This window comes from Tympanuchus pallidicinctus, unplaced genomic scaffold (assembly GCF_026119805.1).
Source record: "Tympanuchus pallidicinctus isolate F22 unplaced genomic scaffold, pur_lepc_1.0 scaffold69, whole genome shotgun sequence".
NCBI lineage: Eukaryota > Metazoa > Chordata > Aves > Galliformes > Phasianidae > Tympanuchus > Tympanuchus pallidicinctus.
The window spans coordinates 39,275-53,552 of NW_026294790.1; the positions used below are offsets into that span (position 1 = coordinate 39,275).

Consider the following 14,278-nt stretch of genomic DNA (forward strand, 5'->3'; position numbering starts at 1 on the left):
CACCCCAACCATTCCATGGCTCTGTGATCTTTAAGGACCCTTCCAACCCAACCATCCCATGGCTCTGTGATCTTTAAGGACCCTTCCAACCCAATCATCCTATGGCTCTATAATCTTTAAGGACCCTTCCAACCCAACCATTCTATGGCTCTGTGATCTGTAAGGACCCTTCCAACACAACCATTCCATGGCTTTATGATCTTTAAGGACCCTTCCAACACAACCATCCTGTGGCTCTATAATCTTTAAGGACCCTTCCAGTCCAACCATCCCATGGCTCTGTGATCTTCCAACCCAAACCACCCCATCATGGCTCTATAATCTTTAAGGTCCCTTCCACCCCAACCATTCCATGGCTCTACAATCTCTAAGAACTCTTCCAACTCAACCATTCTATGGCTCTACAGTCTTTAAGGACCATTCCAATGCAACCATCCCATGGCTCTGTGATCTTTAAGGACCCTTCCAACCCAACCATCCCATGGCTCTGTGATCTTTAAGGACCATTCCAATCCAATCATCACATGGTTCTATGATCTGTAAGGACCCTTCCCATGACTCTGCTCCTTCCAACCCAACCCAATCATCCCATGACTCTGTGATCTTTAAGGACCCTTTCAACCCAACCAGCTGATGGCTCCACCATCTTTCAGGTCCCTTCCAACCCAACCATTCCATGTCTCTATGATCTGTGAGGACCCTTCCAGCCCACCCAACCATTCCATGTCTCTATGATCTGTGAGGACCCTTCCAGCCCAACCCACCATTCTGTGGCTCTGCTATCTTTAAGGACCCTTCCAACCCAACCATCCCACAGCTCTACGACCTTTAAGGACCCTTCCAGCCCAACCATCCCACAGCTCTACGACCTTTAAGGACCCTTCCAGCCCAACCATCCCACAGCTCTACGACCTTTAAGGACCCTTCCAATCCAACCGTTCCACAGCTGCATGATCTTTAAGCACCCTTCCAACCCATCAGCCATTCCACGACGACACAGAGCCAGTCCAGCATCACCCTTGATCTCCTGGCAGGGCTTTGACATCTGGGCACCCCCTCCTCAGCTGCAAGGAGAGGTGGAATCCCCTCATTCCCTGACAGCCCTCAACACTTCTCTGAGGGCAGGGTGCAAAGCAGTGCCTACACTCCTCACCTACACACGTGCACCACTGAGAAGACAAGCGAAGCCTGTTGGGACAGGCTCTGCAGCAAAAGGCCAGCGCCATAACACACCGCACACAACAGCAACGCCTTCGGGACGTGATTTGCTCTGTTCATTTGCACTCGGTGATAAATCCAGTGCTGGCTGCTGCATTTCAGCCCAGATGCAACAGAGTCAGTGCGGAACGGAATGCAAATGACTGAAAGCTGGAAGACAGCCCAGGAGAATCAAAACCAGGTCTGGTTACTCTTAGGGGGAAGAAAGAAAGGAAAAAAAATAATAAAGAGGATTGAAGAGAGGATATCAAGTGGTGGCAGCGGAGCTTAGACCGGGTATCAAGAATAATTTCTTTATGGAAAGGGCAGCTGGGCACCGGGCCGGGGAGGCGGCGGAGTCCCCATCCCTGCAAGGATTTTGGCAGTGAGGGATGGGGTTTAGTGGTGGATGTGTAGGTAATGGTTGGGTGCAGTGATCTGAAGGGTCTTTCCCAACCTCAGCGATTCCCTGATGCCTTCAAAGACACAAAGACTCCAAGAAAAAAGGACTGTGTCTCTTCTTGATCTCCCCAGCAATGAGGAAAGAAGTTTTTTGCTATGAGAGCGGTGAGGCGGTGGAACAGCTGCCCACAGAGGCTGTGATGCCCCGTCCATCCCTGGAGGTGTTCGAGGCCAGGTTGGATGGGGCCCTGGGCAGCCTGGGCTGCTGTGAAATGTGGAGGTTGGTGGCTTTGCATGCAGTGGGGGGTTGGAGCTTCGTGATCCTTGAGGTCCCTTTCAACCCAGGCCATGCTGTGATTGTGTGTGAAGCAGAGGGTGTGAACAGTAGCAAGGACAGCTTGGGTTTGACATTCACCATCCTTATGGTAAAAGCATTTCCTGAAGGAAAAGAATCACAGAATCACCAAGGTTGGAGAAGACCTCCGAGATCACCCAGTCCAACCGTCCACCCACCACCACCATTCCCCACTAACCACGTCCCTCAGCACAGCACCCAAATGTTTCCTGGACACCTCCAGGGATGGGGGTCCACCACCACCTCCCTGGGCAGCCCGTGCCAGTGCTGGATCACCCTTTGAGAGCAGTTTTTCCTAATGTCCAACCTGAATGTCCAACTTGAGGCCATTCCCTCTAGCCCTATCACGGCTACAGGGGACAAGAGGCCGACCCCCACCTCACCACAACCCTCCTTCAGGCAGTTGCAGAGAGCAATAATGTCTCCCCCGAGCTCCTCTTCTCCACACTGAACAATCTCAGTTCCCTCAGCTGCTCCCCATAAGGTGCTCCAGACCCCTCACAGCTCTGCTGCCCTGCTCTGGATGCCCTCCAGGGCCTCCACTTGTACTGAGGGTCCCAACGCCGAGCGCAGCACTGAGCTGTGCTCCCATCAATGCAGAACGCAGAGATGATTCCTTGCTCCTGCTGGCTGCACTGCTGTCGACACAAGCAGGGATGCTGTTGGCCTCCTTGGCCACCCAGGGAACGATCCTGGTTCACGTTCAGCCAAGCACTGACCAACACCCCCAGGTCCGTTCCCTCCACGCAGCCTTCCAGCCTCTTTGCCCAAGCCTGTAGCGTTGCGTGGGGTTGGTGCGGCCAAAGCGCAGCACCCAGAGCTCAGTTTCGTTGGACGTCACCCCACTGCCCCCAGCCCAGAGATCCAGTGCGTTCGGGTCCCTCTGTAGGGTCCTTCCCACCCCGGGCACATCAACGCTTCTCCCCAGCGTGGTGTCACCTGCAAACGGCCTGAGGGCGCACTCAATGCCCGCAACCAAGCCATCAGTAAAGATACTGAACGGGATGGCCTCCAGCACTGTGCCCTGGGTTACAGCACCCGTGACCAGCTGCCAGCTGGATGTGCCTCCATCCACCATCACCTTCTGGCCCAGCCATGCGGCCGGCTCTCTACCCAGCCAGGAGCAGCGCCTGCCCAAGCCACAGCCTGAATCTCATCTCGTCACTGGAGGCTCGGAAAGCCCAGGTGAGGCACAAGGCCATCAGAGCAGCCCAGAGACGGTGGCACCTGACTCAAAGGACCGAGATCCTCACAGAATCACAGAATTGTAGGGGTTGGAAGGGATCTCCAAAGATCATCGAGTCCAACCCCCACAGAATCACAGAATCACCCGGGTTGGAAGGGACCTCAAGGATCACGCAGTTCCAACCCCCTGCCCAGCAGGGCCACCAAACACACATTCAGATCAGGTTGCCCAGGACCCCGTCCAACCTGGCCTTGAACACGGCCAAGGACGGGGCATCCACAACCTCCCTGGGCAGCCCGTTCCAGGGCCTGACCGCTCTCCTTGTGAAGAACTTCCCCCTAACATCCAACCTCAATCTTCCCTCCCTCAACTTGGACTCCATAGGACACCCACAGGCCACCCACTGACCCCATAGAGCACCCACTGACCCCACAGGCCACCCACTGACCCCATAGAGCACCCCCTGACCCCATAGGCCACCCACTGACCCCATAGAGCACCCCCTGACCCCATAGAGCACCCAGTGACATCAACTTCCCCCTAACATCCAACCTCAATCCTCCCTCCCTCAACTTGGATCCATTTCCCCTCGTCCTGCTGCTGTCAGCCCTTCTGAAGAGTTGACTCCCCTCCTGGCTGTGGGTTCCCTTCAGGTATCGATAGGCTGCCATGAGGTCACCCCGCAGCTTCTCTTCTCCAGGCTGAACGAGCCCAGCTCCCTCAGCCTGTCCTCATAGGGGAGGTGCTCCAGCCCCCTGCTCATCTCAGTCGCCCTCCTCTGGACCCTTTCCAAGATCTCTATGTCTTTCTTGTACTGAGGGCTCCAGCCCTGGACACAGGACTCCAGATGGGGCCTCGCAAGAGCCGAGTAGAGAGGGACGATCACCTCCCTGTCCCTGCTGACCACCCCTCTCCTGATGGAGCCCAGGATCCCATTTGCCTTTCGAGCTGCCAGAGCGCACTGCTGCCTCATGTGAAGCCTCTCGTCCATCAGGACCCCCAGGTCCTTCTCTGCCGAGCTGCTCTCAAGGACAAAAGGAAACCAAAGCAGGTTCCCTACACCGGGTCGAATCACCGTCGTTCCAGCCCTGCTCTGATTGCTGCAGCTCTGACAGCAAGAAAGTTAAGTGCTGTTCAGAAGTGCAAGTTCAGTCAGCGTCTGCTTTACATAACGCTGACCGCAACATCCCCTGAAGGAGGAAGCAGGCAGAAAATGAACAAGCTGTTGTGTGCGGCAGCTCAGTCCAGCTGGACGCGTTCCAGGCGAGTTCCTCCTTCATTGCAGGGCTGGCAAGGAGCGCCGGCAGCAAACGACAGCGAGCACAAAGCAGGCACTGAGAGCTCCTGATCTAATAATCGGGGCTGCGGAGATGAAAGAAGTCCGACGGCTTTCATCCAGCGCAAGTTGGCAGCGCTGCTAATCCCATCAAGTCGACCTTCAACTTACTGCTGGGTCCCCAAAACCCAATGGTTGCAAAGGCAGCAAAGGCTCCCTGGGTTAAAGCCTGGCACCTCGCTGCAGCACTGAGCCCTGTGATACTCACACATGTTGAGCTGCCGCACGAAGCTGGCCATGTTGTTGTGCTTGAAGTACTTCGGGAGCACCTCCTTGGCAAACTGTCCTTGGTCAAACACATGGAAGCTGTTTCCACTCTGTGCAAAACGAAACAAAACGCAGCATTATCAACCACGATTACAACGGGAAGGGTGGCAAGGATTGGAGCTGGATGGGGCTGACGGGTCCTTTCCCACCCAATCCTGCAGTTCTGTGAAGCCCACCCGTCCCCTTGCCAGACATCAGCCCCAGGTTTCTGTAGGACAGGTAAGGGTCCCACCTCCTGAAGCCCCTCAGCTGCACTTCATCAGCTTGGGAGTCGTCATCACCTGAGTAATTTAAGATGGCCAGGGATGGAGATCAGCTCCTGATGACATTCACATTCACTATGCTGCTGCCAGGACCTGAACAGGGCGCTGCCTGTGCTGCTGGGCACCAGGCTGGGGCATGGGGTCTGGGTATGGGGTCTGGGTATGGGGCTGGGGCATGGAGCTTGGGTGTAGGACTTGGGTATGGGGCTTAGATATGGGACTTTGGGTATAGGCTTGGGGTATAGGATTTGGGTATAGGCTTTGGGTATGGGATTTGGGTACAGAGTGTGGGTATGGGATTTGGGTATAGGCTTTGGGTATGGGACTCGGATATAGGCTTTGGGTACAGGATTTGGGTATAGGCTTTGGGTATGGGATTTGGGTACGGAGTGTGGGTATGGGACTCGGATATAGGCTTTGGGTATGGGACTCGGATATAGGCTTTGGGTATGGGACTCAGATATAGGCTTTGGGTATGGGATTTGGGTATAGGCTTTGGGTATGGGACTCAGATATAGGCTTTGGGTATGGGATTTGGGTATAGGCTTTGGGTATGGGACTCAGATATAGGCTTTGGGTATGGGATTTGGGTATAGGCTTTGGGTATGGGACTCAGATATAGGCTTTGGGCATGGGATTCAGGTATGGGAAGTTTGCATGAAGCTTGGACATGGGAAGTGGGTATGGAGCTTGGGTATGGGATTTGGCTGCATGACTTTGGCATGGAGCTTGGGTATGAAGCCTGCGTATGGGACACGGCTGTGGGGTTTGGGCATGGGACTTTGGCGTGGAGCTGGAATACATCCCAGTTCATTGGAGGAGGGTTGGACTTGATGACCTACAAAGGTGCCTTCCTACTTTAAGGATTCTATGAGGAATCCTACTTCTAAGGATTCTATTCTGTGATTCTATGGGACTCGGAGCCCAGGCATGGGGGGTGGATAAAGGACCTGGGCATGGGGTTTGGGTAAGGAATTACTTTGTCATGGAGTTTGGGTATGAAAATCATAGAAGCACAGAATGCCCTGGGTTAGAAGGGACCTCAAGGATCATGAAGCTCCAATCCCCCCCAGCACACACAGGGCCACCAATCTCCACATCTAATGCTAGATCGAGCTGCCCAGGGCCCCATCCAGCCTTGAACACCTCCAGGGATGGACGGGGCTCCACAGCCTCTTTGGGCAGCTGTTCCAACCCCTCACTGCTCTCACAGCACAGAACCTCCCCTGATACCCAGCGTGGGAGGTGGATAAAGGACCCTGTCATGGGGTTTGGGTAAGGAATCACTTCGCCACGGAGCTGGGGTATGGGACGTGGTCACAGAGCCAGGTGTGGGGCTCAGGCACAAAGTGTGGGGCACAAAGTGTGGGGCACAGGGCTGGAGCTCAAGCACCACCAACACCTGCCTGCCCCACGAGCCGTCAGCACCGAGCTGCTCGGCAGCACAACCAGCACAGCACCATTCCCTGGGGCTGCAATACAGCTGGGGAGGTTAAGCGTGCTCCGAAGATGACATCCCAAACTGCACAACTGCAAATCTGTTAATCCCGCTGCTTGTCCCAATTAGCCGTTTCCAGCAACAGCCAACGCTCTCCGGAGCTAATTAAAACGAGCCGGGCAGGCTGAGCAGAAATGCCAACATCTGTGAGTAAATTAAAGCAATTCCATACGCTGCCAGTCTCGGTGCATGGGCCTGGGGCAGAGCAGGGCAACCAGGTGGGAATGGGCCTGCAGCCCCACTGCTTGGACCCCACAGCCCACGGACAGATGGACGCTGCCAGGGCTGTGAGCAGAGCAGCTCACAGCAGGAACCACTGGTGTCCCAGCCAGCACAGCCACGGGATCACACACAGCTCAGGTTGTGCCACTGGGAAAGGGCTGAAAGAGCACCGCTTCCCAAGGGGGGACACCACTATCATCACCAGCCCCATCCAGACACGGAGCTGCTGACCACCGCCTGTGCCCACCCACCCCTCTGCCCGAGGGCAGGGAGGCCCTGCACAGGGATTTGGACAGGCTGGACCACTGGGCTGAGGTGAACAGGATGAAGTTCAATGAGGCTGAGTGCCGGGTGCTGCACTTTGGGCACAACAACCCCATGCAGCGCTGCAGGCTGGGGGATGAGCGGCTGTGAGTGTGAAGAAGAGAAGGAGCTGGGGGTGTTGGTTGGTGCTGGGCTGAACACGAGCCCACAGTGTGCCCAGGTGGCCAAGAGGGCCAGCGGCCTCCTGGTCTGCATTAGGAACGGCCAGCAGGAGCAGGGAGGGGAGCATCCATCCCCTGTGCTCAGCTCTGGTGAGGCCGCACCTCGAGCGCCGTGTCCAGTTTTGGGCCCCTCACTGCAGGAAAGATGTTGAGGTCCTGGAGAGTGTGCAGAGAAGGGCAGCGAAATGGTGAGGGGTCTGGAGCACAGGGCTGGTGAGGAGAGGCTGAGGGAGCTGGGAATGTTCAGGGTGAGAAGAGGAGCTCAGGGGAGACCTGACTGCGCTCTGCAGCTTCCTGAAGGGAGGCTGGGGTGAGGAGGGGTTTGGCCTCTTCTCCCAGGCACCGAGCAGCACACGGGGCAATGGCCGCAAGCTGTGCCAGGGCAGCTTTAGATCAGAGGTAAGGAAGAACTGCTTCTCTCAGATGGTGCTCAGGCACTGCAATGGTTGCACAGAGAGGTGGTGCAGTCACCATCCGGATGAGGAGCTGCGTGACGTGGTTTGGTGCTGGTGGTGGCAACGGTGACGAGGAGACGGTTGGACCAGATGCTGTTACAGGTCGTTTCTAACCTTGTGATTCTATGATTCTATGGTTCTACGATTCCCCATCCCCTGAGCCGGCCGCCCTCCGAATGCACGCCGCTCCAACTGAGGGGCGAGCACTTGGTGCAGGACTGCAGGCACACAGCAGCAGCTGCCCTGAGCACAGACGCCATCGCCGTGACCCTCAGCCAGTGACCCAGCTTCCACCCCAGCCACGCAGCTCCCAGATCCTCGGTGCCATTGGATCACGCACGGTTCCCAGCCGCTTTCTGGCACGCCGTCAGGAGCTGTGCTGTCAATACGAGCATCTGCAAAGCGGCAGCGGAAGGGATTTTCATTCTGGCAGAGCCACACCAGAGCTCCTAACGCATTCCACAACCCGGGTTTCGTTCTGCGATGCAGAGCTGATGCTGTCCCACCGAGCCCGACGGCAGCCAGCACAGCTCCAACCATAAGGAACCGGGACTACGCACACACCCAGGCTGCACAACTGCGCCCTGCCCACACCAAACCCGGGTGGGTTTATTAAAAGTTGGCACCTGGGGCTTGCTGGCTGCCACCTGAGTTCGGCTGCTCCTGCAGGAGACCCTCCAGCGCTTCAGCACTTGGTTTCAGTGTGCCTCTCCACCACGATGCTCCTGCTTGCCCCCTCAGCTCTGCTGCTCCACACCACGAGTTTGGGGCACAGCTGTGACGGTGCCGGGGGCCTCTGGTGTCTGTTTGGGCTGGGAACACGCCAGCCTTGTCTGAAAGCGAGAGGATGAGGGGAGGCGGCCTCACATCGCACCCAGGGAAGGCTCAGGTTGGATGGTAGGAAACATTTCTCCTCCAAAGAGCTGCGATGCATGAGCACAAACTGCCCAGGGAGGTGTGGGGGTCCCTGGAGCTGCTCCAGAACCGTGGGGATGCGGCACCTGGGGACACGGCATTGGTGGGGGTGATGGGGAGGATGGGTTGGGCCTGGGGATCCTGGAGGTCTCTTGTAATCGTTAATGAATCCATGATTCCAGGATTCTAATCAAAAAGGTCAGAACAAACGCTTCCGCCAAGAGGCAGCTCCAGCTGAGCCATTCCTACCCCAGGAGGCAGCCAGCAGCCACAACACGCACAGCACCCACAGCATGCACAGCACCCACATCACCCACAGCATGCACCCAGCACCCACAGCACCCACAGCATGCACCCAGCACCCACAGCACCCACATCACCCACAGCATGCACCCAGCACCCACAGCACCCACATCACCCACAGCATGCACCCAGCACCCACAGCACCCACATCACCCACAGCATGCACCCAGCTCCCACGGCACCCACAGCATGCACCCAGCACCCACATCACACACCCAGCACCCACAGCACCCACAGCACACACCCAGCACCCACAGCACCCACATCACCCACAGCATGCACCCAGCACCCACAGCACCCACAGCATGCACCCAGCACCCACAGCACCCACGTCACCCACAGCACCCACAGCATGCACCCAGCACCCACATCACGCACCCAGCACCCACAGCACCCACAGCACGCACCCACAGCACCCACAGCACGCACAGCACCCACAGCATGCACCCAGCACCCACAGCACCCACAGCATGCACCCAGCACCCACAGCACGCACCCAGCACCCACAGCACCCACAGCACCCAGCACCCACATCACCCACAGCACCCACATCACCCACAGCATGCACCCAGCACCCACAGCACGCACCCAGCACCCACAGCACCCACAGCACCCAGCACCCACAGCACCCACAGCACCCACATCACCCACAGCACCCACATCACCCACAGCATGCACCCAGCACCCACAGCAAGCACCCAGCACCCACAGCACCCACAGCACCCACATCACCCACAGCATGCACCCAGCTCCCACGGCACCCACATCAACCACATCACCCACAGCACCCACATCACCCACAGCACGCAGCCCCCAGCACCCAGCCACGTGGCTCAGAGCTGAAGGGAAGCTGGAAGAGCAAACCCATGTGAGTTTACAGGAGACCAGCCCTAATTAAACCATCTGTGAGTGGCACACGATCATTTCCACTGCTAGAAAGAACGCAGCCCTGAGCCAGCGTGACCGCCTCACTTCTGTGATTCCAGCTCACCAGGCTGCCTGGGATCTTTGGGGCAGCACCTCAATTCTGTGCCGCGCTGGCATCCCAAATCACGCAACACTGGCACCCCAAGGCTTTGCTGCACTGGCACCCCAAGCCTTTGCCACATTGGCATCCCAAGTCCTTGCCAAATTGGCACCCCAAGCCTTTGCCACATTGGGATCCCAAGTCCTTGCCAAATTGGCACCCCAAGACTTTGCCACATTGGGATCCCAAGTCTTAACCATCTTGGCATCCCAAGCCTTTGCCACATTGGGATCCCAAGCCTTTGCCAAATTGGCATCCCAAGCCTTTGCCACATTGGGATCCCAAGTCTTAACCATCTTGGCATCCCAAGCCTTTGCCACAGTGGCACCCTAATGAAGCCTTTGCCATCCTGGCACCCCAAGCCTTTGCCACATTGGCATCCCAAGTCCTTGCCAAATTGGCACCCCAAGCCTTTGCCACATTGGGATCCCAAGTCCTTGCCAAATTGGCACCCCAAGACTTTGCCACATTGGGATCCCAAGTCTTAACCATCTTGGCATCCCAAGCCTTTGCCACAGTGGCACCCTAATGAAGCCTTTGCCATCTTGGCATCCCAAGCCTTTGCCATCTTGGCATCCTAATTCTGCACTGCGCCCAGCAGCACTTGGGGAAACACCTCCCATGCCCCACAAAGTCTGTCCTGAGACCCCTGGGCTGCAATCTGCTCCCCCTGCAGAGCAGCCCCTGCAGATCAGCATCGTCTCTGTCAGCCCCCCCCCCCCCCCAAATTCCTGCACTAATCCCCATCCTCTCCAGTTTCAGTCACAACTTTCCACGTGGCAGAGCATCAAAAGCTTTGCTGAACTCCTGCTACATTGGATCAGCCCCACGTCTTTCATCCAGGAGAGGATTTTGTGCTCAGAGGAGAGGCGAGGACGTACGACGGGTTTCTGTTAAATCTCTTCTTTTATCTCCTTTCCATTTAGCTGTACGGCTCCAGTTGCTCTCTAGGATCGCTTCCAAAGCATTCCAGCCCACCAAGCTCAGCTGTGACACCAGCACCTCTCACACAATCACTGCACACAGGGGCAGCTGAGCACCTCCCTGGGGGTGACCCAGAGGGGCACAAGGAGGGGGCTGCTGCTCCAGCACCCATTTCTTCCCCCCCCGTGCCACGGGACGCAGACAGAAGGACGGGAGCTCATGTGAGCACCAAATAGACACCATCCCCAGCAGCAATCACAATGCTGTACTCACAGACACGATGATTCTGGAGTAAATTTAATTGGAGTGAACCAATACGACAACAACAACAACAAGGGTGCAGCAGGATTGAAGCTGTTCCTTTGCTGAGGGACCCGGGCTGATGCTCACTGCACAACCTCTGGGGCCCCTTCCTGTGCCCGATCCCAAATAAAGGACACAAAATAAAGGGAAAGGCTTCTTCTGACAGAGAAAGGGGAGTGATGGCCTGGTGGGGAAACGTGGGTGCGAGAACTCAGGTGGTTCTAAAGTGGTTGGCATGGGCAGGCAGCACAGCAATGACGGTGGGAAATGAAACAAAACTCGCTCGTCTGATTTTGTCATAGAGTGGGCTGGGTTGGAAGGGTCCTTAAAGATCACAGAGCCGTGGAATGGCAGGATTAGAAGGGTCCTTACAGATCGTAGTGCTTTGGGAGAGGTTGGAAGGGCTCTTGCAGATCACAGACCCACGGCATGATTGTGTTGGAAGCATCCTTAAAAATCATAGAGACAAGGTATGATAGGTTTGGAAGGGATCTTAAAGATCACAGTGACACAGAATGGTTGGATTGGAAGGGTCCTTAAAGATTACAGAGGCATGAAGTGGGTTGGGTTGGAAGGGCCCTTAAAGCTTGTAGAGATGTAGTATGGTTGTGTTGGAGAGGTCCTTACAGATCACAGAGCCACTGAACAGTTTGCTTAGAAGGATCCTTACAGATCATAGAGACAGTATGGTTGGGTTGGAAGGGTCCTCACAGATCACACAACCACAACACAGTTGGGTTGGATAGGAAGGGTCCTCACAGATCACACAACCACAGAATGGTTGGGTTGGGAGGGTCCTTACAGATCACACAACCACAACACAGTTGGGTTGGAAGTGTCCTTACAGATCACGCAACCACAGAATGGTTGGGTTGGAAGGGTCCTTACAGATCACATAACCACAGAATGGTTGGGTTGGAAGGGTCCTTATAGATCACACAACCACAGAATGGTTGCGTTGGAAGGGTCCTTACAGATCACACAACCACAGAATGGTTGCGTTGGAAGGGTCCTTACAGATCACACAACCACAACACAGTTGGGTCAGAAGGGTCCTTACAGATCACACAACCACAACACAGTTGGGTTGGAAGGACTCCCCAGCCCCATCCCTGCCGTGGGCTGGCTGCCCCCCAGCTCAGGCTGCCCAGGGCCCACCCCCAGCCTGGGGCACCTCCAGGGCTGGGGCACCCACAGCTTGGGGCCGCAGTGCTGGGGCACCCACTGCCTCTGGGTGAAGGATTTCCCCATCTCTGACCCCAACCCGCCCTCTGTTGGGTTGGAGTTGAAGCCATTCCCCCACGTCCTGTCACTGTCATCTGTCCATGTAAAAGGGAGGACAATGTGAAGCCAAACCCCTCTGTGATGCCAGACGTTCAGACCTCGCCAGCCCCACTCCGCTTTTCCCCCAGTGCCTCAGGGCTCCAGCGCTGCTCAGTGCCACGGGGGGCAAAGCTGACCCCCAGACGGGTGAACTGAACCCGGGGACGAAGTGGCAGAAGCTGAGCTTAGGCCTGCTGAGGACACGGCACCTTCGTAGCCCAGATGATGCTCCAGCCCCCCCGCTCCCATCCCCACCGCTCTGCAGCAGGACGCAGCAGGAACCCCTCCAAAATTCAGACAGCAGAGCAGCTCCTGCCTTCGGCAAACAGCTTCCCCTGCTTTCCAGCAGCTCTAAGTCCTTCCACGAGGATGAAAGCCGCAGAAGCCTCCTCGTTAGCTCTGCACACCCTGTGGTGCGAGCTCCCTCACGCGGCACCGAAAGGAGAGACCACCCCGCACCCACCGGGGTGGGCAGCAGCTGTGACTCAGCACGGGGACATCAGCTGGGCTGAGAGCTGGGCAGCACAGCAGGTAACGAAACAAAGGCAGCGACAGCAGCAGATGCTGCTGCCGTTTTGGTTTTTTGGTGGTTTTTTTTTTCTTTTTTTCCTTTCAAATGTACTGTTTAAATGGGGACGGCACAGCTCGAAGTTCGAAGCTCCTCGGCACCGTTACGCGGCGCTCGGCAGCGGGGCGAGATGAGAGGGAGCGGAGAAACAGGAGGAGAGCGACTGCGTGTGGGCAGGGAGTGACAGGACATGGGGAAACGGTCTGCAGCTCAAAGAGGGCGGGATGGGGTCAGAGATGGGGAAATCCTTCACCCAGAGGCGGTGCAGCCCCAGCACTGCTGCCCCGAGCTGTGGGTGCCCCAGCCCTGGAGGTGCCCCAGGCTGGGGGTGGGCACTGGGCAGCCTGAGCTGGGGGGCAGCCAGCCCACGGCAGGGATGGGGCTGGGGGTCCCTTCCATCCCAACCATTCTGTGGTTCTGTGATCTGTAAGGACCCTTCCGACCCAACTGTGTTGTGGTTGTGTGATCTGTAAGGACCCTTCCATCCCAACCATTCTGTGGTTGTGTGATCTGTGAGGACCCTTCCAACCCAACCATTCTGTGGTTGTGTGATTGATCTGTAAGGACTCTTCCATCCCAACCGTTCTGTGGTTGTGTGATCTGTAAGGACCCTTCCAACCCAACCATTCTGTGGTTGTGTGATCTGTAAGGACCCTTCCAACCCAACACAACCATTCTGTGGTTGTGTGATCTGTAAGGACCCTTCCAACCCAACAAAACCATTCTGTGGTTGTGTGATCTGTAAGGATCCTTCCATTCCAACCATTCTGTGGTTGTGTGATCTGTAGGGACCCTTCCAACCCAGCCCATTCATGCCTCTGTGATCTTCAAGGACCCTTCCAACCCAATCACTCCATGGTTCTACAACTTTTAAAGACCTTTTTTAAAGACCCAGCCTGTTCCATGCCTCTATAATCTTCAAGGACCCTGTCAACCCAACCATTCCATAGTCCTATGACTTTAAGGAACATTTCCATTCCAACCCATTCCACAGCTCTGTGATCTTCAAGGACCCTTCCAACCCATTCCACAGCTCTATGAACTCTAATGACTCTTCTAACCCAACCCATTCTGTATGTCTACTGCTCTATGATCTTTAAGGACCCTTTTCCTATCCAACCCATTCCATGTTGCCATATTACAGCAACTACTTCTTCTTGTGTCAGCCTTACTGGAAGAACAGCAGAAACGGACCCAGAACCTCGAGGAACCCACTCCTAACTCCACCTGGACAGGAACAGGGGTATTT

General features: G+C 56.2%; 1 protein-coding gene and 1 long non-coding RNA gene across 3 annotated transcripts in view; one reads left to right on the forward strand and one right to left on the reverse strand.

Annotated features, from left to right (window-relative positions):
* Positions 1–12,344, forward strand: part of LOC128072074 (uncharacterized) — a 33,730-nt gene extending 21,386 nt beyond the window's left edge. For both annotated transcript variants that reach the window (XR_008202076.1, XR_008202077.1), the window contains exon 5: positions 12,221–12,344. This is a non-coding gene — a long non-coding RNA (uncharacterized LOC128072074). The remainder of the gene's footprint in view (positions 1–12,220) is intronic.
* Positions 1–14,278, reverse strand: part of HSF1 (heat shock transcription factor 1) — a 37,382-nt gene that overhangs the window by 13,049 nt on the left and 10,055 nt on the right. The window contains exon 2 of the mRNA XM_052665482.1: positions 4,685–4,793. Coding sequence (XP_052521442.1) covers positions 4,685–4,793 — 109 coding nt within the window. The remainder of the gene's footprint in view (positions 1–4,684; positions 4,794–14,278) is intronic.